This window comes from Myotis nattereri, assembly GCF_964212035.1.
Source record: "Myotis nattereri genome assembly, chromosome: 10".
In the NCBI taxonomy this organism is placed as follows: domain Eukaryota; kingdom Metazoa; phylum Chordata; class Mammalia; order Chiroptera; family Vespertilionidae; genus Myotis; species Myotis nattereri.
Genome location: NC_138085.1, coordinates 49295246 through 49319363, shown reverse-complemented (window position 1 = coordinate 49319363; position 24118 = coordinate 49295246). Strand labels below are relative to the sequence as shown.

At 38.0% G+C, this 24118-nt stretch overlaps 1 protein-coding gene across 1 annotated transcript in view; it reads right to left on the bottom strand.

Moving 5' to 3' along the window:
* Positions 1-23667, bottom strand: part of PUS10 (pseudouridine synthase 10) — a 53232-nt gene extending 29565 nt beyond the window's left edge. The window contains exons 1-4 of the mRNA XM_081100847.1: positions 23534-23667; positions 20733-20873; positions 17768-18031; positions 16744-16830 (exon numbers count right to left, since the gene is read on the bottom strand). Of these exons, the coding sequence (XP_080956973.1) occupies positions 16744-16830; positions 17768-18031; positions 20733-20858 (477 nt within the window). The 5' untranslated portion in view covers positions 20859-20873; positions 23534-23667. The remainder of the gene's footprint in view (positions 1-16743; positions 16831-17767; positions 18032-20732; positions 20874-23533) is intronic.
* Positions 23668-24118: the final 451 nt, after the last annotated feature.

Sequence of the window (24118 nt, the reverse complement as noted above, 5' to 3'; positions counted from 1 at the left end):
TGCAGTCTCTATCACTGGCCAGTCATTATCACTCACATCCACCTCAAAACCTAGTTATATCTATAGATCTATCAATCTATCTTATCTATCCACCTACACACACACACACACACACACACACACACACACACACACACTCACTATGGCGCATATGTAGAACCCTGTCCTTTTAAACTTCAATAAGGCACTAGATACTTCTAAAGACTTCAATCATTTGGAAACATTAGGTGCCTTACTTCCTTTGGACATGAACTAAACAGAATAATCACTAGCTAGGTGAGAACGAGAACTGTTCCCAGTGCCTAACTGTCTCATCAGTGCCTTCTGATCTGATAGTTTCTTTACCTTGTTAGCTCAACCTAACACCATGTGTAGTACTACAGACCCCCTCCATCTCTCCTTCCATTTACTCAGGACCTCTTTGAAAGTGTATGGGCATGGCACAGTATACATATCACTAGCGGTCAGAGACCCTCAGATCCCAAACTGCTCTACTACAGGCAGTTCTGAAATCTCCCTCATCGATGGAATCTCTTCGGTATCGGAGCTTTAGGAAACTATCTTACCTGCCCCCTCCTTAAGGGGGCTCAGACTCATTAGTTCTTTTTCAGTAACCTTCTTCTCTCCTCTTTTGAGGCAAAATCTGTTCTCAACAGTCACTTCCAGGTGATGCCATCAAGTCTGCAATGTTTCCTGTCATCCTCTGATTATAAAGTAGGGCAGAACTGGAGGTTGCCAAGGGAAACCAGATTACCATGTGTAACATGTAAAATTAAATCAAATCTCTTCAGTACCTGAGATCTGCTAAAGGGTTTCCCCTTCCTAATCCTCTAGGCTCCCTGCTCAAGCATGCCAGCAGGTCCCACAGAACTCATCACACAGCAGGGGCTGGAAAACTGAATCCCAAACAAGTTCCAGGTGCTCAATGATGCAATTTTTTACCAAGTGTTAACGATGCCCTGAACCTGCTTCTGCTGGGGAAAGAGAAGTACATTTCTCTCTTTTAGGTCACCAAGATAAGTTTAAATTTATAAATCTTTGATTCCTTAGTCAATGGGAAAAATTCATTCTCTTGAGAGCAAGCAATTCAATTCTTCCTCCCCAAAAGAGTCAAATGGCATTAAAGTTATCAAGTTTAATCAAATTTGATAACAAAGGCAGTATATCTCCTCCTAAAAACTCAAAAACCACACAATTTAATCTTGGACTCTGCTTTAACTTTATTAAAGAACTAAGGCTTGGTGTACGAATTCATGCATGGGTGGGATCCCTCAGCCTGGCTAGCGATCAAGGCTGCGGGAGGTTGACCAAGGGGGAGGGGCCATGGGAGGTTGGCTGGGGAGGAGGGGCCATGGGAGGTTGGCCAGCCAGGGGGAGAGACCGTGGGAGGTTGGCCAGCCGGCCCTATTGGGGCCGATTGGGGCTAGCCGGCCATGGGAGGTTGGCTGTGGGAGTGCACTGTCCACCAGGGGGCAGCTCCTGTGTTGAGTGTCTTCCCCCTGGTGGTCAGTGTGCGTCATAGCAACCAGTTGGCTGGTCGACCGGTCGCTTAGGCTTTTATATATATAGATTCCAAGCAAGTTCTAAACGGGGCAGTTGAATAGCATCCTTGCTAAAGTGCTGTGTACTCTGGACACACACACACACACACACACATACACACACACACACACACACACGGGAAAGTCTATGCCTTTTGAACTTTAGAGTTCTGAGGAAGTGGTTCATCCAGTACCTAATGAGGAGAGTGGATGATGTAGGGCCAGGGATTGAGGCTGATTCAAGCAGAGGTGGCAGGAAGGAAGGACAGAGAGGAACAGGCATTAAAAACGGCATGTTTGGGAACTACAATTTAGTAAAATTGTAGTGTAGAGTATGTATATGTGTGCATAAATGCGAGTAGGGAGTTCAACAACAAGAAATTAAACTAGAAAGGTTAGCAGATTTTCAGTACCCAACGAGGGCATGAATCCAAAGACTAAATAACATGAGAAATGCCACATTTATGTACCTACAAAATCCCACAGAGGCACAAAGAACCAGCACTGACCTGTAACTCATCAAGTCACAATATAACCACCATCTTCACACTGTCTTTCTTTGTGATAGTGTAGTTAAGAGAAAAGTAAAATATTTCTTATACCAAAATATTTCTTTATCATAGAAAAGGTAGTGTAAAAAAAGGCATATGTTCCAGAAAAATGACAGAATGATTGCTGAAAAAGATAGTCCACTTTTCTCAGATATGTTGCCTATGTGGCCCTTATAGAACCTGAGTCTACAATTCCCGAGGGAAACAACCCCTACAAGGTTGGTCCTGCCCGTAAATATTGTGTGATCACTTGCAAGGTGGCTTATCTCTCTACATGTTGGTTTCTCAACTATAGCATGAAAGGGCTCTACACTTCATTATTTTGTGGGCACCACTTATGTGGTGAGATCTTTGCTGAGAATATGGAGATGAAAGACCAATCTCTGCCCATAGGGAACTCATGATGTAGGAGAGAATAAAGGGGAGTAAAATAAAATTTAATAATAATAATAATAATATTGATAAAAATAAAAATACAGAATAGTGGTGACTATGTCAGGGACATATTTAGAGGGAACATGTAAGGCACCCTCCGCTCAGTCCTGTAGGAGAAGTGACACCTAATCTGAGCTTTGAAGGATCAATTACTTAGAATTAACTGGGGAAAGAATGGGGGAAGTATGTTCCAAATACAGAAACTCTATGATGCAAAAACCAGACAGCTTCAGGAGAGTTCTGGGAACTATAAGTCCCTAAAGAGCTAAGGACATGTGGCTGGGGAGTGCAAAGGTACAGAACAACTGTACCTATGCTAAGGGGTTAGATTTTACACTTAAAGCAATATGGTGCCATGGCAGGATTTTAAGCAATGGAAAGGTATGATCATATTTGTCTTCAGGAATGCTCTTTCTGGTTTCAGTGTCAATTAGAAGAGGAAGATGGGAACTAAGGGAAATGAAGACATGTAGTAAATTAAAGCAGTAATTCAAGCAAGAAATAGTATATTATGGCAATGCTGGTGGGGATAGAGAAGAGTAGGCAGCTTAGATATGAAGACACAAACCAAGAAAACTTGGTGACTAGCAGTGATGTAGGTCTTTCGAATTACCATTAATGCCCTTAAAACTCTAGTCCTGCCAAAACCGGTTTGGCTCAGTGGATAGAGCGTCAGCCTGCGGACTGAAGGGTCCCGGGTTCGATTCCGGTCAAGGGCATGTACCTGGGTTGCGGGCATATCCCCAGTAGGAGATGTGCAGGAGGCAGCTGATCGATGTTTCTCTCTCATCGATGTTTCTAACTCTCTATCTCTCTCCCTTCCTCTCTGTAAAAAATCAATAAAATATATTTTAAAAAAAAACAAAAAACTCTAGTCTTTTGCCCCAACCAGGGTGGCTCAGTGATTGAGGGTCAATCCATGAACCAAGAGGTCGCTGATTCCCAGTCAGAGCACATGCCCAGGTTGTGGGCTCAATCCCCAGTAGGGGGCGTGCAGGAGGCAGCTGATTGATGTTTCTAAGTCTCTATCCCTTTCCCTTCCCTTCTCGCTAAAGTCAATAAAAACATATTTTTAAAGCAATTCTAAAGTCTTTTTAATCTGACACATCTCTTGGACTCTTTATAATAACAAAGACAATACAAATATAGACTTGTGCCAATAGGGAAATGACAATAGTTGTTTGGGCAGCTAGAGGTAGTGTTCCTGCTCCCTCTTCTTCTTCCAACACATACACATGCATACATATACACATTTCTTTTTCTTGCATACAAATAGCCGGTTGGGAACGAGACTCAATACTGAGTTTCGTAACAATAGATACTCTTCTTCCCTTTTCTCATCCAGCACAACTGCCTAAGATTTCCTTTTCCTCCTTCTCCCCTTCTTCTACCTCCTTCTCCTCCCCACTCTCCAATCTGCTACAACCCTGAACACCTGCCTCACAAAGGACCCACTCCTCTCCGTGTGTCAGGTTTGATGTGAAGTGCGGTGGCAGAAAGAGGAAGGTAAGGAAGGAAGGGAGGCCCAGCTGGCGTGGCTCAGTGGTTGAGCATCGACCTATGAACCAGGAGGTCACAGTTCAATTCTTGGTCAGGACACATGCCCGGTTGCAGGCTGGATCCCCAGTGTGGAGCATGCAGGCGGCAGTCAATCAATGATTCTCTCTCATCATTGATGTGTCTCTCTCTCTCCCTTTCCCTTCCTCTCTGAAATCAATACAAATATTTTTTTTAAGAAAAAAAAGAAAAGCAGAATACACTCCTATTACTCTGCTGGACTGTACCACTAAGCTGAGGTAGACTCGTCCCCTGCATCTCTCACCCCAGAGTCCTCATCTCCAGCATCTCCCTGCCTGAATCCCACTCTTCTTTTCCCCAGGGTCTCCGATATCAGACTGTGTTATAATGACCAACAGTCGGAGTCTGGGTGTTGCTTTTGACAAATAAAACTTATGTCAGCTATGTACAAAAACCTCTACAAATCTATTATCTTTTCCCACAGAATTGAGGAAAAAAAGAAACTGCAGTGAGACATAAGACCTTCTCACTCCAGCTTCTCCTACTACTGTTGGCAATAAAATCCTCTAGATAGCATTAAAAGGTTGAACGCTTATGACAGGTGAGAGGGGAGAGGCAAGGACAAATCAATAAAGATAGGACAACTCTGCAGGTTCATATCAGGTTGTACAGCCCCACCGACCCAGTTCCAGGAGAATTACTATTTCCAGGTTGTGGATTTTGAGGAGGAGAATTTCTGTTGTGCTCCCCAATACTCTAGGTGCTGAGGTTTGCTCTGAAGGATGTGATTGGAAATAATCATGGGAAAATTCTATGGAGATGGGAAGGTGGGGTTGGAGTGGAGGAGGGGGAGAGGGGGAATCAGGAAAAAAAACAAACAGAACAGCTACAATGAACGAAAGGCTCCGTCTGGGATAGACAGAAAGACAGTTAGTGTCCCATGCTAAAGAGGGATAACCTGGCAACTGAATTTCATGTAACTCTAGAGTTAATAATATCAGTGAAGCAAAGACATCTCAACCAAGACTGCTAGCCACAGGGTGTGGCTGAGAGGATACAAATGTATTTCCTCCTCGAATTTGATCTTCAAGAACTAGCATCTTCAGTGAAATAGCAGTAAAGTGAACTTATAAATTCAAGAGACTTCAATGTATTAACTGGCTCAATTTCAATAGCCGTAAATACAAGTTCACTTCAAAATTACTACCAAGAAAAACAGCTCTTAAAAGTAAATTTTAAGTTTTGAAATACCAAGGAGACAAAGTTATTGTTCATTGCTGAGAATCTATTAATTGTGGAAAAAGGCCTGTTCAATAAATAACTCAAGAACTCCATAAAGAGAAATATTTAAAAATTATTCCAAGTTATCAACGGAAAATTACAAGACTGGAGGCATTCTGTGTGTTGAACTTGATTTATATTGAATATATTCCTCGGGATAAGAATTTATTTACTGAATTTTAATAGAATTTATTGGGGTGAGATTGGTTAATAAAATTATAGATTTATTGAATTTTAAAAAATTAATTTTTAGCTATTTTTTTTAATATACTAAAGGAATTTGTTATTATAAAATCATAAGACTTCTAGCTTCAAGATGGTGAAAAAAAGACATTTCTGCCCACCTCTCCTCTGGAAAATCATCTCAAAATAAGGTGGAGAATGAGAAACAGGAAATAGAAACTCTAACAATAAAACAAGAAAATAATTCATCACCCCTTCTCTCAGTACGCAAAGACGGATGCGGAACTGGAAAGCAGCTGGTCCCTAAGTGTCAGCAAAGGAAGGTACTTGCCCTCCAAACCCAGTAAAGCTGAGGTCTGGAGGCAGAAGACAACAGAGGGTGAGACATGGGCCAACCAAAGGGAGTGGCTGAAGGCTAGCGGAAGGAATGGGCTGACACCGGGTCACCGCCCCGATACCAAGCAGGAGCAGAAGATTTATACTCTGGGAAACTGAACTAGTCGTGTCTGCACTCAGGAGCCTCAGGCAAGAGGATGACTGGAGTGAAGGCCTCCAAGGAAAACAGGAGGGTTCGGTGAGGGTTTGCAGTCTGAATAGAGACCTGCCACCGCCTTCCCTACTCTGCTCTGGTCTCAGGCAGCCAAGTTTATGCCTCTCTGGTCAAGAGATTCTTCTTCGGATAAACTGGGTGGTTTCTGAGGAAAAACTTTCAGATACTTACATATGGTCATTCCATATAAAATCTCAGGTTGCTACCTATTTTCCTCCACTTCTCATTTTAAAACTTACTCAACTTAGAATAAAAACAAATTTCCTTAAATAAAGAATATCAGACATCATTCCCCATAAATACAACAGCTAACTTTAGAGGTGTTGTGAGAATAGATTGCTTTGTAAACTAAAAAATGTTACACACACACACACACACACACACCCCATATATCATGATCTTGCTTTTTAAAGAAAACATTTTCTCCAAATTAATGAATTCTATTATAATTTGAGAAACAGGTTATATGTCAAGCTATTTATAATTTAGCCTTTCTAGATATATCAAAGCCATGCACTGAGAACTTCAAACAAAATCTTTTCAAGTAAACAATAAGCTCCTCTGATCTGTTAAGGTTTAGTGTGCCTGCCACCTTTTCTTTCCAGGGACTTGCACAAGTAGTCAGAACCAGGATGGCAAGGAGGATAAAATACCCTACAGAAAACAGGAGATTTCAAGACAGAAAGAACTGAGTTCAAGTTCTCTTCCTATTTAGCAGCAAGTAATTCGGAACAATGAAGGAAGAATGCTGTTTCTTGTGTAATTAAAAGTTTAATTGAGAAGGTCAACCAAAAAAAGGTTAACTGTTGTCTCTATAATGCTGACTCCCTGTGTATAATTCAAAAGATATATTAAACTACTTCTTGAAGCACATTTTTTAAAAGGGGGCTTTCCTTGAGCCTTGTCCCTTCCAAACTTTCAGTTCTAGTTTTAGTCTAAATGTTTAAGGAAGGTGATATTTTAAAAATGTTGTTGTGAATCTGAGTATGGAACAGCACCTGCATTGGGCCAGTTTCTAGCTACGAATGCTGATTAACAGGTATGCAAGACATAAAGGCAAACGATCAAGGCAGATCAAACCCACACACTCAACAACAAAACGCAATGAAACACTGGGATATGGAGAAAGGCAGGGGCCCTTGGACCTTAGATCCTGCCCAGTTTAAATCCTGCCAATATCTTTATTAAGACACCTTAGTGTAGTATGAGGAAGGAAGGGAGGCAGAGAAGGAGAGGGGAGTGGGGGAGGGGAGAAAGAGCATGGGGAGAAAGAGATAGAGACAGTGAGAGAGAAAGAAGAAAAAAGGAACCACAGATTCCTAAGAATAACTTGGTGAAGGCCTGTCTCAAGGCAAGATCTAATGACAAAGCTTCCGTGTCTGGGAAATTTCAAGTAAATTTCTAGAGAATGACAGTGTAGTGAGTTATTCATATACAACCACTAATTTGTACAATAAAAATAGAAGCTAGCACTAACTGGCTTGGCTCAGTGGATAGAGCGGCAGCCTGAGGACTCAAGGGTCCCAGGTTCGATTCCGGTCAAGGGCATGTACCTGGGTTGCGGGCATATCCCCAGTAGGGAGTGTGCAGGAGGCAGCTGATCGATATTTCTCTCTCATCGGTGTTTCTAACTCTCTATCCCTCTCCCTTCCTCTCTGTAAAAAATCAATAAAATATATTAAAAATAAAAATGGAGACACATGTGGGCCATCTTAATCTTATTTGCAAAATAAGATTTTTTGTAAGATTTTTATAACTTGGAGTTACATCATGAATAAAAATGTTATCCCACAGAAGTGCCCTGAATACATGTCTATATTTAAAAAAAATCTTTTGGAATAGCAGTGTAGCATTCTGCCTGTTTACAATAGGGCATGAGTAAGCATGCTCATTTCCTTGATAGGTAGAGGATTTCTGTGATGCCTTCAGAAATACGATCCAAATACGTGCTAAAATTACTATCTCATGGTTTCTAATATGAATTTATAGTGATAATACTAAATGAATATCATATGGTCAATACACATCATAACACCTTCACAGAAAATTTAAATCCTAGGTGTGAACTGAATTCTAAACAGAAACCATTTTATACTATGATTCTTAATATAATAAAAGTGCTACCCATGTTGATACCGTTGCATCAATTTCATTATTTCATTCCCTTATGGATACTTCAAGACCACATTTAAATAAAATCTATTTTATTTTTTCCTATCTAAGTTAGTTCCCTTCACATTATATTGGACCTGATACTCACAGTAACATTTTAACAACCACTTCATAGATAAACTGAGATTCCACCAGAAAAAAGAATCATGAGTTTCAATCATATCAATACTTCAAAGTATATGAATAGCTTTTAAATTAGTATATAACAAAAATAATATGGTGGCCCTAACTGGTTTGGCTCAGTGGATAGAGCATCGGCCTGCGGACTGAAAGGTCCCAGGTTCGATTCTGGTCAGGGCATGTACATTGGTTGCAGGCACATCCCCAGTAGGGGGTGTGCAGGAGGCAGCTGATCGAGGCTTCTCTCTCATCGATGTTTCTAACTCTCTATCCCTCTCCCTTCCTCTCTGTAAAAAAATCAATAAAATATATTTAAAAAATAATAATATGGCTCTTTAATTTGCCATTTGTATGTATATACAGGGGTGGGCAAAAGTAGGTTTATAGTTAGTCAGACGGATAATATAATAATTAATAAAGGGGGGGATAAATTGGGATGGAAAGAAACACAGTTTTTAAGCCACTCCTGCCTATCATTTAGTTGGCAGTTTTCTAATCCCAAGTATAAGAATTTATGTTTCTTTCTACTTTGCTTTGGGCGATGGATGCATGATGCAGTGTGCAGGTGATGCTTTATTGAGTTATACACTTGAAACCTGTATGGTTTTATGAACTAATGTCACCCCAATAAATTCAACTTAAAAACAAAAGAAAAAGAAAACAAAGATGTTCCATCACACAAAAAAATGTGTTACCATGTATGGTGATGGACATTAACTAGACATATTATGGTGATCATTTGGCAATATAGACATATATTGAGTCATTATGCTGTACACCTAAAATCAATAATGTTATAACCAACTGTATTTCAGTTTTTTTAAATAAGAAAATAATTAAACATATAAATATGTAATAAGACATCAAAAAAGGATCTGAAGAGTGAGGAAGATTTAGAACAATTGTTTCACAGAAATACTTAAGCTCAATAAATATTTAAATAGATGAATGAATGTAACATTTATATCTAATTAAGTAAATGTAATAAACAGTAAATCCCTAAAACAAAAAAAAAAGTAGATGTTTCATACAACCAAGGTAACATTTAAGAGGTGCTATATGCATTTAAAATCAATAGAGTGAGCAAATGCCCACATACTACCCCTGAGGGACCAATAAACAAAACTAATAGTACCATATCGCCCTCTACTGGACCCCACTAGGAAAGATAAACCTAAAAGATTAACAGGACTTTAAAAACATTTACTTTTTAAAGGACTTAATGGAATGCTCTTTTCCTAAAAATGGAAGTTTAGCCTAATATTAGATAAGTCTTGGTCATTCAACCTATGGTAATTTTAGTGTGACACTAACTCAATGTGGTGTAGAAGTTCAGAGGAATCAGTCATGAATATAAGATAATAGAGAAATAACTACTAAAATAAATATTTTTCTTAAAACTATATATGCTCTTGGAGTTGAAAAGGCTGAATAAAGTCTCTGGTCTAACTAACTATATGGTGCATGTCTTCCTTCTATACTATACATCTGCCAATAGTTGCCCAGCTTTGGCTTCAACATTCTGGTGATAGAAAACTCACCATCCCTGAAAAGTCTCCCCTGATCTGGATAATTCCTTAGGGCTGAAAATTATTTCCCTCCTGATCTTATCTCTGCAGCAGAAAACCCCTCAAATACTTAAATAGAGCAAATTAATCCCATTAAATCATCTATTCTCTAAATTAAATAACCCAACTTTCTTCCAGTGGCTCCTTTGTCCAGGTTTCAGATGTCTCCACTATTCTTCTTTATATATATTTTAATTGATTTAGGAGAGGAAGAGAGAGGGAGAGACAGACAGAAACATCAATGATGAGAGAGAATCATTGATTGGTTGCCTCCTGTACACCCCACACTGGGGATGGAGCCCAAAACCCAGGCATGTGCCCTGACTGGGAATGGAACTGTGACCTCCTGCTCATACGGCGATGCTCGACCACTGAGCCACGCCGGCCGGGCACCTCCACTATTCTGAATGCACTCCTCTGTGTATTCTCTTTATTGCTGCTAGAACAAATTACTGTCAACTCAGTAGGTTAAAACAACACAAATTTATTATCTTACCAATGTTTAGGTCAGAAGTCCATCTGGGCTAAAATCAAACTGTCAGCAAGGCTATGTTCCTTTCTGGAAGTTCTAGGCCAGAACCCATTTCCTTGTCATTTTTAGCTTCTAGAGGCCACCCACATCCCTTGGCTCATGCCTCCCTTCCACCATCTTCAAAGTGAGCAACAGTGCATCTCTCTGACCATTCTTCTACAATCACATCTTCCTCTGACCCTAACCCCAGCCAGAAAGGGTACCTTTAAGGACTCATGTCATTCAGTTGAGCCCACCCAGATAATTCAGGATGATCTCTCCATCTCAGGGTCCTTAATCTTAATTACACCACAAAGTCCCTTTTAATTTTTCACCTTCGGTAACATTCACAAATTTGGGGGATTTGGGCTACCACAAAATGCCTTTTCCCACTTGTCCTTCTTCCTCCTACAGTAGAGTGTTCCCTCTGAATGTGGCACTCCAGGAATGACCAGCACTGAGTAACACAGGATTGCCACCTCCATCTTTCCAGATCCGATACTTCTAATATCTGGACTAAAATCCAGAGGTTATCTACATCACACCTCTCATTCTTATCAGGCCATGAATTAAAACCCCTAAGCCTTGTCTATAAACACAGTTTTTAAGCCACTCCTGCCTATCCTTTACTTGGCAGTTTTCTAATCCTAAGTATAAGAATTTATGTTTCTTTCTGTTAAATTTCATTAGATTTCCCCCTATTCTTGAGATCTTTTCGGATCCCAATTCTAACATTCAACCTATTTGCTATACACTCAGTTCTTGTCATGCACACCTGTAGTGAGTGCTCCTATTATGTCATCAATGATAGAAACCATGAACAGGACAAGGTACGAAGAGAGTTCTGCAGCACGTCAGAAATCTGTCTGAAGTTCCATGGTTCTTACATTTCAGTGTGTACATGAACTACTGAGAGGTTTCTATGCCCCATCTCTAGAGATTCCGATTTAGGAGGTCTGGGACAAGAACCAGCAATCACAACCTTCCCCCAGTAGGTTTCAGATGGCTGATCTGCAGAGAACATGGGGAGAAACACTGTCCAGGTCCACGCCGATCATTAATCAGTTCCTTTTGGGTGTGGCCAGTCAGGCACAATCCACCCTGCCACTTTCAGGTAGTTATCAAGAGAAAGAAATCTAGTCAATGACTAGCTGAATTCCAATCACACCAGTGCTACTGTATTTCCCTGCTCTACCAGTCCTGCTACCTGTAAAGGCAGAAATGTTGCAGACTTGATTTGTTCTTAGCAGACCTGTTTGATGTGTTGACATCAAGTTTGTCTTATTTCTCAGTGCCCATCATATATTCTTTAGTTTCTGATCTAGAATCTTGCCAGGGTTTTAGGATCAAGCTCACCAGCTGGTACTTAACAGAACCACCTTTCTTCACCTTTGGAAAATTGAAACTGCCCTTACCTGCCTCCAGTCATTTGGAAAATCTGTTATCTTTGAAGAGCCCTCAAAGATCATGGACCGCTGTAAGTTCTTTCTGAATCTATCTTGGAATGTAATTCATCCAGGCTCAAATACCTGAACACATTTAGAGAAGCTTCGCCATGTGGAGTTTCATTCTTCCCTCCCAATGATCACGCTACCCTTTTCACAGGAAGATTTTTTTTTGACAGAAAGGACAGAAGCAAAATAGGATTTTCAGAGTTCTGCCTTCTCTATGTCATCCATCAGCAGGATACCTTCAGTTCCTAACAGCAAATCAATCCCCTTTTCATCCCTTTCTTGCTCTAAACATAACTTGGAGTACCCCAAGTCTTCCTTAGCAATTCTTGGAAGTCTCTACTCAGGGAGATTTTATCTTTTAGTTGCTATTCTTAGAAATCTAAACCTCTTCTTACATTTGCATTAATTTGACTTCACCTTTCCTCTCTCTTTTTGAAACTGATCCTGAATTGGCAAAAAATTTAGCTGTTGGAGTTGAATAATACATACATAGGGGTTATTAGGCAGGTCTTACTACTTTTGAAATTTTCCAAAATAAAAAGTCAAATAAATATATCTAAATATATAAATACAAATTAAATACAAATGTTTATGTAAACATTTGAGGGAAGGGGGAGAGGGAGAGAAAGAAATAAAAGGGAGGGAGGAAGGTATTCCCCATTTCTTTTTTTACTGGAATATGTTTTTATCCCTAAACTTCCTTTTATTGGTTGGGATAATTTGGTTTTAATTAAAGTCTCAATGGCACTTCCTCTGCACCTCCCAATCCTTTTCATTTATCTTCCAGGCAAGATTCCCATGCCATTTTTCTTTGACTGCTTGAAATCCATCTAGCAAAAGTCTAGGATATACTCTAATTATGTTTGTTTCTCTCTTCCTATCAGGAACACAAATCTTAAAAGGTTGTCCATTTTCATTTAGGACTACATTAGTTTCACCATTATTCTTTAGGAAAGTGGTTCTCAGAGTGTGGTTCTTGTACCAGCAACAGCAACATCATCCATGAACTTTTTAGGAACCAGAGTCATGCGTCCCACTGACCTGTTGTATCAGAATACCTGGAGATGGGGCCTAGAAAACTCTCCAAATGAGTCCTATCACATTAAAGTTTGAGAACCACTACTTTAGGAGAAGTAACTGTTCCCATTCAAAAGCTGTCAGGCGCTGTGCTTTTAGCAAACGTGATTTCCATCAAGTGCCTAAATACTGGGAGTTCCTCATGCTACTGTATACATTAACCTGTGTGCCTATTTTATGTATGCAACTCATCACCTCTTCCTTAAGCCAATGGGCATACAGCACACTTCCACTTCTGTATCTATCCCATTTCTCTCTTGCTTTAAATTCTCCTCTAAATAGTGTTTAGCATCCTTCCACTCAAAAGATCTCAATGCAGATATAATTTCTTGGCATAGCACACTATTATATCTCTCCCTTTAAGATATCTGAATTGTTACATTCAAGTGGTAAGCCAAAATCCAGAAAGTCACCAAAACAGTCATGAGATATTTATTCTTCTCCCTTATCATCTCAATTTTATATTGTCATTCATATTTTGTATAAAGGTATTATACAAATACCTTTTGTAGAAGGTGCCGAAGCTCCTAAGTATAACCTCAAGCTAGTTTCCATATCTGTCCTTTGTGAATCGCTGGATACTGCCTCCATTTATTTGTGCTTACCATGTCTTACTGTATGTCTAACATAGTTTCATCAATTAATCTGCTTGTTTTTCTCCTCTTCAGTAGCATTTAGCCTAAAACTGTCCTAACCAGACCAGCTGGTTCCTAGGAACACACCCACAGGAGAAGTACTCCATCCCTCCTTTCATTCTCCTAAACTCAATGAAAGATGATGATAATGATACTAACTGCAAGCTTTCTTCCTAGGCTCTTAAATTAGTGCTTCTATGATGATAAGTAAAAACTATAGCTGTAGCCAGAAAGGCATTGGGAGGGCCAGGAATATAGAAATTAACACAAATTTAATAGCTTGATTTTTTAAAAAATCCTTTACTTGAGGTCATCCCTTCCTTTGGTTCTTTTGTAAGCAGGAATATAAACAAATATTACCTTGTTGATAAAATATTTGCTTTCAAATCAATATATTTGTAATCATAATTTTCTTCTTTCGAAGTGGGGAAAATTTACTTAACTGTATATTCCACTCTGAATTATGAAATAACTAACACCAATCAATTCCATGTATAGTAATGTTTATTCTACACACAGACAAATAAGTTCAAAGTTTTAAAGATCTAAATTGAAAAACCACATTGTAGAAGAAATATGTCACTGAAGAAGTTACAGAATTTATATTCAAAATGCAAGAATAATCTGAAGATGTGTACTTTTTAAAAATTGGAATGTGTAACAAATAAGTTGGTATGAAAAAGCAATTTATATACAGTCTGGCCCAGAACATACCTCAACACCAAAGAAGTAATAAAAGACAGCAATAAAGGAAACTAACAATACATAATGATAAAAGAAAATCACAAAGTGAAACATAAAACAATTTGCTAAAGAACTCTTGGTTATGAAAATAGTAAGATGCATACAAAATTGCATACTTTTGAATAATGATTATTCTTAAGAAATGAATGAGGAAAAATAGACTACTTATTAACAAAAAAGAAAACAATGAGTCACAACACACTAATCTGTGGAAAGTAATAATTCCCCAATAATAGGAATAGTCACATATTTCTGCTAAATAATTTAGTGGTTAAAATCTCTTACAAAGAGTAAATAGAGTGTAAGCAGAATAATTCTGTTTTTTTAAATGGCATCTTCTATTTCTGACATGGACTATAAATACTTCATAAGTAGTCAATAAATATTAAATCAAAATTGTTAAAAATCACCTGGCTGGGAGTGGCTCAATGGTTGAGTATCAACCTATGAACCAGGAGGACATGATTCGATTCCAGTCAGGGCACATGCCCAAGTTTCGGGCTCCAACTCCAGTAGGGGCGTGCAGGAGGCAGCCAATAATGATTCTCTCTCATCACTGATGTTTCTATTTCTCTTTCCCTCTCCTTTCCTTTCTGAAGTCAATGAAAAATTTTTTAAAGAAAATATATTTACAGTATTTATTGAAAAAACCTGTGCAGACCTGGCCAGAGTGGCTCAATGGTTAGAGCGTCAGCCTGCACACCAAAGGGTCTTGAATTCGATTCCCGGTGAAGGGCACATACCCGGGTTGCGGGTTCGCCCCTCCATCTTTCCTCCTTCCCTCTCTCTCTAAAAAACAAACAAACAACAAAACCTTTGTATAAGTGGGCCCACGCAGTTCAAACCTTTGTTGTTCCAGGGTCAACTGTATTTCTTATTCCTATTTTTGTTACTCAAATACTTCAACTTCTTGTGAGTCATATAGCTTTTGAAGTCTGTTTCTCTCTACCAAAACTGAACCTTGGAGATAACCTATCTGTGAGAAATGCTTTGATGATTGACTAGAAAATGACTTTAAGTATTTATAAACCTCAGTATATCATCATCCCCTTTATCCTTCCATTTGCTCAGTTATCTTGTCATCAACAGAGGTACTACTTAAAAGCATCTACTCTTTCACGTCTCAGTCCCTACCTATCATTGAACAAGTTTTAAATCAATGTTCAGCCTTTTAGGGGCTAATAAACATTCTCACCCAAAGAAAGTGACAGTATAAGATGTAATCTTCTGGTGATGCTTTGGGATTCTTAACAAAAAGACACCTTATACATAAAATAAATGGATATGTTTAGAACTCATTGTTGTAATTTGAGATTACAGAGGCCATTCTCCCTATACTTCATATAACAGTATTAACAAAAATAGTTTTATGTTTTCATGTCAGTTTTGACACACAAGAATATTACAGTAATTACTACTATTATTATGTGAGTTTTTCGCTAACAAAGGAAAAATGTTAAATGAAATATGGTTATTCCCCTTTTTACCACTGACTAAAAGAGGTGCTACCATTTTATATCAGAAAATAAGAAAGTTCATCAGAATTGAAATAACCCTATCCTAGGACTATTATAAAATGCACACTTCACACACACACACACACACACACACACACACACTCAAATCTCTGGATTCCTGGTCAATTATCTTTCTCTGACCACAGAGCTAAAACTCAATGAATGTCTTCTACCGAATAAGGACTTTCTATTTTTTAAAAATATATTTTTATTGATTTCAGAGAGGAAGGGAGAGGGAGAGAGAGACAGAAACATCAATGATGAGAGAGAATCATTGATCGACTGCCTCCTGCATGCCTAGTGCCTCTTGCATGCCCCCTACTGGGAATCGAGCATGTGCCCTTGACCAGAATTGAACCCAGACCCTTCAGTCCGCAGGCTGATGCTCTATACACTGAGCCAAACCAGCGAGGGCTGAATGAGGACCTTTTAAAAAGATAGCAGTCCTGCCTGCGCAGTGTCACTAAGTTGGTTGAGGATGGTCCTATGCACCAGGTCCCAGGTTTGATTCCTAGACAGGGCACATGCCCAGTTTGCTTGATCCCTAGTAGGGGGTGTGCAGGAGGCAGTCAATGGAATGTTTCTACCTCTCCCCCTTCTTTTCTCTCTCTGAAATAAAAAAAAAAAATTTTTTTAAATTAAATAAAATAAAAACAAAAAAATGGCAGTTCTGTGACAAATACACGAATCTGAACCAATAATTCCTTTTTTCATCCATTCACTCAATATTATTAAACAGCTATAATAATGTAATGCTTTCAATCATTCAATAAGTACACAAAATGTAAAAAATGTAATATGGTAAGGAATATTTCTACATTCATATTTTTTGAGAAACTCCTAGCATGCATTTCACATGCCGTTTCGTGTGTATAAATGACCTTACCTCTCTTACAGATAGCTGTGGTGGGAAGGAGACGGAAAACACTAAGTTCGTGAATTCAAATCCAGAGGCCTCTACCTTTTGGCACACCTGAAAAAGTATTACATAAAAATTACTTTATTACATAAAAGAGCATTATATAAATTCCCAGGAAGTGTTAAAAATTGTATACTCATCTTCATAACATAGATTTTTGGTCCAGGAAATGACACTGCAAAACTTCTAAACTTTCACCTTTGAGTAGGGAATTCTCACAAACATCGTGAAATCAAATATTTGCTAACTATGACCCTGAAGACTAACAACACCGAAACAGCAAGGACTCACCTGCAGAACAATCTGCTGAATGTCAAAATAGTTTTCTATTAGGTTACCTCATCATTTAAAAAAGATTTTAAACAAAGTAAAGCCAAATATGGCACTCCTGACAGCTGAGAACAAAAGCCAGTCCTACATTCAAACATGCACCTCCCACAAGGCTGTAACACTTGTCTTTTCTAGACACTAATAGGTATGACTAACAAAGAACTTTTCTCTAGCTTCTTATGTTAAAATAGCAAAGGGAAAACTGCTATTTATTTTTTTCAATTGAATAGCACTCATGACTGACATACATAAAGGGATATATATTTCATTTTCAGATATCATGTTGATAAAAAGGTAATTTGAGATAAAAAGGTGTTCATTATTTGAAATAAATTAAGGAAATGTTTTAATAATACATTGGTGTGAAACACGTTGAAATGAATGGCATTGTTCCTGTAGATACAAGAATTCCAGGTCTGCTCTGGCCAGGTGGCTCAGTTGATTGGAGTGTCATCCCGTACACCAAAAGGTTGAGAGTTCGATTCCCAGTCAGGGTACATATGCGAGACAATTAATCAATAAATCTCTCACATTGATGTCTCTCTCTCTCTTTCTCTTTCCCTTCCTATCTCTCTAAAATCAATAAAAAAAAGAATTCTAGGTTTAAAACTAAAAATCTCTATATAAGTGCACATATAATAACAGAAGACAGATTATTTACCTTTTTAATGAACTCTTTTTCACAGAATTCCTGAAGAATTCCTAGGCATACATTGCATACATTTGGACTGGAGCTCTTAGAAGCAATGCTTCCGCCTTCAATAACGGACACCCTTCCCTCTCCATTTTGACTCTGATTATCAGTCCCATCAATCCCATCTTCCAGTTCATGGAGTCGAATTTTCTTGGGAGGTGGGTTTGGAACTTCCAAAATTAATTCACCTTTTTCAGTTTTCAGAAATTTCTGTAGTTCATTGAACAACTCCTAGAAAGTTAATTTTTAACAAAACACAATAAAAGTAATAACTCTAAGGGTAAGATGAAGCATGAAAACAGGAGTGAATATTATGGTATATCACAAACTTGCCCAATGTTGATTTATATTCAATCTAGAGCAATGAATTAATTTTATTAGCCAGCACCGGCTTTCTGGGGAATTTAAAAGAGGCTTAATTAACTCCTATGATAAATGTGTGAATATTGTTTCAAAAGAGTTTCATATATCAGAGAAGCTAAATCTGAGGCAGAAAGGCTCCATTAAGATATTAACTAATTAATTAGTGCACTGGGCATGTAGTTCTGTTGTGGGGTCATTCACTCATTCACTTGCTAATTAAAAAAAGAAAAAAAGAAACCACTTTTCATTTCCAATTTTTAACTAATAGAAATACAAATGGACTTTCCATTATTGCTTTCCATTATTGGTTATGTAATAACCTCACAATCACTAAAACGTCATATGTATAATATTTAATATGAAGTCTGAAAAATTAGAGAGAAATTAGGGGTCTATTAAGTAAAAGTAAGGTCAAGACAATTTACTAAATAAAGGTAAACAGATGCTGGAAATGCTGAGATTTGGCACCATAATTACAAACCATTTATATGTGCTAATTGAAAGCGGCCCTCTACTACATTCTGGTTTGCCTACTTTTTGTTACCTTTTGCATTAGAATGTTAAAAGTGGCATTCCTTTGAAACCATTCTTATATTTCAGACATTCTACTCATCCAAATACTCAGAAGACTTTTCCTCAATTTTGTTTAAATTAAACAGGCTTTTTTTTTTCAGTTGTTGAATAAATATCCTTTTAAATTCACTCAGATTACAATTTACTGACTGTAAAGGGAAAAGTCTTTCACTCAAACAAATTTAATTCATTTTATTAAGACATTAGCTCTCCTATTTTATCAACAGAGAAATACTCATACATACATACACATACAGGTATATTATGACCCATACAAATGTTTATTATTACCTAAGATCTACAATGTTGGTATAACACAGTACATATATATATATATATGTATATGTACATATATAATTATATGAATAGAACAGGTCAAAATTTAAGTACATTTTTTAAAAAGTCTTCAAATATTTACATATTTACACAAATTGATACAAACAAAAGTTAGTAACACTAAGTTTCTTAATATGTTTTAAATCTTAACAACATATGCATAGCATACTAGATTATAATGTCTTTTAAAATGTGTAAGAGAAGTTACACAAAACCAGTTTTGTTACTTTATAGTCATTGTGTGTATAAATAAATATACACATATATTGATCATCATAGCATATGTACCATTTCCAGTTTTCAAAGTGCTTTCACATACTTTATTAGATATTGTCCCTTAAAATCCTGTGAGGTGGATGTTATCATCATTCCCAATTACAGAGGAGAAAACTGAAGATGGAAAGTTGTGGAACTGGGATTCAAATCCATGTCTTTCAGCTCCAAATTCTAGGCTTTGGGTTCAGACAGACAGTTCAATCCTAGCTTGCTCACTTAATAGCTGTGTAACTTTGGGCAGGTTGCTTAACCTCTCTTTGCCTCAGTTCTTCATCTGAAAATAGAGACAATCATAGTATGTACTTACCTAATAGGTTACTATGAGAGTTACATGAAGGTTGAAATATAATAATGCTATATGAATATTAGATATAATTATTATTTTAAAATAATAGAAACAATTAATTCATTGGAAAAATGACTGCTATTGCTAACTCCTGGGAAATTTTTTAAAATTATAAGAAACTGAGTGTTCATGTATATGAATCTGTGTGTGTGTTTGTTTGTTTGTTTATACTGTTTGTATAGTTATATATTTACATATATATAATTACTATCTGCCTCTGAAAAGAATATCACTATTAGAATCAAATATATTTCACAAAATGTTATATGTTTTATTTGAAAGGATTCTATTAAATGTCAAAGATCTCTGTATATTACTTTTGTTGTTATTAATAGTAAATAATTAATGATTTTAATGGAATTTCTTTCTAGAGGGTTGCAAATACTATTTGTAAATAAAATGATAAAATAGGAAACAGAAAAAAAATGCAACCGAACCCACAATGCTTTCACTTAATAGAGTTAGTGATGGCGAACCTTTTGAGCTCGGCATGTCAGCATTTTGAACAACGCTAACTTAACTCTGGTGCCGTGTCACATATAGAAATTTTTTTATATTTGCAACCATAGTAAAACAAAGACTTGTATTTTTGATATTTATTTTATATATTTTTTAACAAAGAAAAATCAACCAAAAAAAAATGAGTTCGCATGTCACCTCTGACACGCGTGTCATAGGTTCGCCATCACTGAGTTAAGGACTACCACCCCCTCCTGTTACAACTTCCTAATATCTGGTAAGAAGCACTACTTTGTGATAGTCTGTCCAGATACTCTTAGGAAGGGTCTATACAAACATTAAATGCACCAGGGAATTGCTCCACAAAGATCCCACTATATTAAATGTTAGATTAATCACTTAAAAAGAACCTTACATTTTTATGATAATGTAAATTCTAAAATTAGCGTTACCAGTAATTATTTTATTATAGTGTTTTTAAATTTAACGTAGAGTTATGGATAGATACTTGCCCTCAAATATACACGCATTATTTTAAAACTAGAGAAAACTTCTTAACTAAAAAAGAAAAGAAAATACCTCGTAAGAAAGTTTGTAAGGTGCATGAAAATCCACACCACAGAATCTGAAGACACATCTTGGACACGTGCCAGTGCTGAACAACAACTGGGCCACAGGCCTGTTTCCCTCGGCCAGCGGAAACATGCTGGGTGTCTATGACTGCAAAGAAACAAAAAGTAAAACTAGTGAGCATCTTTTGTGTTTACTTTCACAGACAAATAAATCATCATCTTTAAAGATAAAAACTAACTTTTATTTGAAAAACACTATTTTGTATTCCCCAATAATGACCTTTTCATTATATGCATAATGAAACATACACTTGAAAGAAATTTAATAGATGAATCAGATAAGTTTCTAATTGTCAAGGGATTAGTGTAGTATTCTGGATTATGATAAAATATATCAATATACCTCAATCAATCAAAAAAATAAGAAGAATGGTTGTCTCTGAAAAAGGTGATGAAAACAAGAGCAGAAAGTAAAAATTTGATTTTATTTTGTACCAGTCAGTGTTGTTTGAGAATACAGAATAATAAATTCAATAAACTTTTCGTATTAGAAATTAAAAATGAGTTTGCTAGAAAAAACTTACCAGATAGGTTTACATTATATAATACCTGACTAACCTTAATGAAAGTTAAGCAGTCAAACATTTAAAACAAATTAATGGGTGGATCCAAAAACATCAATTTTACTTTGATGATATAACTAAATGACAACTATTATCAAAATAAGAAAAATTTGCTTATTTCATGCACAAGTAAAACCTCCAACAAAAACAAATGAAATGCAAATATTTTAGAGTAATTACTGTCTGGAACAATTTGCTACCTTTTGCAATTTGAATAAATTCACTTAGAAACAAATACTAGAGAACAGAGGAAATCCAATATAATTCTCATGTTGCCAGGAAGGAGGGGTGGTAAATTACCTAATCATTCTGTTTGGCAAAAATGGTCTTCTGATGAATGAGTCAGTCCACATTACTTTAAAATGAGGAACTAGCAAAGGGATTACGTGGCAATGTTGTGGTATGGTGTAACTCTGGTCACACAGGTAAAAGGCAGTGGCACCTTTTAATTTGTGGTTTCATAAAGCAAATGAACTTGTTAAAAATATGTGAGAAGGTGAAGCTCTTACCAGCTGCTTACTATAAAAATGTGCTTCTTAGAATACGTTTGTGTTTTTCAACCCTTTAAATGCACTACTTCCTTCCAAGCTTCTAAATGTCTGTGGCCACTTACCAAGAGTGGAGCCTTGACACAAAATAATGACTGCACTCCCCTCACCGAGAAACTGTTTCTGTCTCACCCTTTATGTCATCTTTTCTCCTCCTTTCCATTAGTTAAGGTCAAGGATATCATTTAATTCATAATTAACCTTTAACTCAGAGAAACAAATAACCCTTCTTCCCCAATAAGGTCTAGGAGTAAGTGCTTAAAAAGGACACTTTGTATCAAAGATCGCCCTGGGGACTTAAGTTAAATAATTTCAATAAAATGTTTATGTTCTTTCCTTTGACTTAAAAACAATGTATATTTCTCCAATAGGTTCCTAGAAATAAAGATATCATGCAACATGAATTAATGATACGATATCATCTCTTTGCTCTGAGAAATTCCCATACCTACTGGGAATTAGGAGACCTGTACTGAGTAATTTGAAGGGGTCTTAAACAAAACCAAACAAAACCCTCTTGAGTGTGTCATTAATTGAATGGATTTACAATCCTCCCAAATCATTTTCACCTAGCAACAATCTAGCGCAGTGGTTCTCAACCTTCCTAATGCCGCGACCCTCTAATACAGTTCCTCATGTTGTGGTGACCCCCAACCATAAAATTATTTTCGTTGCTACTTCATAACTGTAATGTTGCTACTGTTATGAATCGTAATGTAAATATCTGATATACAGGATGTATTTTCATTGTTACAAATTGAACATAATTAAAGCATAGTGATTAATCACAAAAACAATATGTAACTATATATGTGTTTTCCGATGGTCTTAGGCGACCCCTGTGAAAGGGTCGTTGGACCCCCAAAACGGTCGCGACCCACAGGTTGAGAACCGCTGATCTAACGCCTTCTTGAGCACGTGAACATTAAGAGGAGGAAATACGTTCTGCCTTAAATTTGGCTGTTGCATCTTAACGTACAGCGTCGAAATGACAGGACTTCATAAGACATGAGAAATCGGTTGTCCCAAAAGAGGTTTATCTTTGAGCAAGATAAAGCAAGCCGGGAGAAATGTATCCCACCCAGCAAGGTTTTCATTGTTGCTACCTTGATGAAGATGTTTGCTTTCGTTTAGGTTAACGTGTTTACTTTACAGAAAGAACCGGAACAAGTCATTGCAACAGAGCCTCCTCCCACGTGTCAGGATCCCCAAGGGGAATGAGTCCCTTCTCCACAAACCAAGGATCGCCAACCCAGTCTATGGTAACCCGGTCAACTGGGGGAGAGGAGGAACTTCCTTTCCACCTCTCGGAATATTACAGAAACCATTCACTGCAAATAGGGAAGGGGCAGGGCACATGAAAAAGCACCGACATGACCAGGCTGTCTCACATCCTGTGATCTTTCTAAAAACTCATTGCATGCTGAAGGGTGTCATTTGTCTCGTGGGGGTGGGGGTGGGGTTGTGGATTTCTAAATAGGGAGGCGCTACCGATGCACTCAGCTGTGCAACCTCCCCTACATCCAAGATCTATCTACCCTTGAGGGTCTTTTTTGACCAAACAAGACTTTCACCACCACCCCACCACCCCCCACCCTACCCCCGCTTCGGTCAAGTCCAAGAAACTTCCCACTCACCCCGCCTCGCTAACAAAGCGGCTGCAGCAGGGAGGAGACGATCCCCTCCATCCGCACCTCTCCGGCACCCAGATGGCACGCCCTCACCTCGGACCTCCCAGCCTCACCTTCTCCCACGGAGCCGGAGCCTGAGATTTAACCCCTGCCGGCCCTCAGAGGGAGCGGGGAAGACTAAAGACAGCGCACCCATGCGTCTAGCAATTCTGTTCCCCGAGGAAACGAGAGCTTTAGGACGAAAGTACCAGCCCCCTCTCGGGAGGACTGACTGCGCTATATCCCCTGCTTGTTTGCAGAAAAATCAGTGAAACTGTCTGGACTGCCGCCACACACACACCCCGCCTCTCCCGCGGGTAGAGGAGTGCGGGGGACAGAAGTCCACGCCTGAGCGGGTCTAGTCTCAGAGAAGCTGCCGGGGGACTCCGGACCTCTAAGACATTGTAGCCGCTGCCAGAAATGTCGATGAGCCCTTGACTTTATCAGGTTTAGAAAGGAAATTCTTTCTTTGGCAAATAAAAAGAGAGCCTCTTTCTCTCTCATGGGTTAGTGGCATCCTCCTATTTTCCTGTTCCAGCTGGCAAAGCCCCA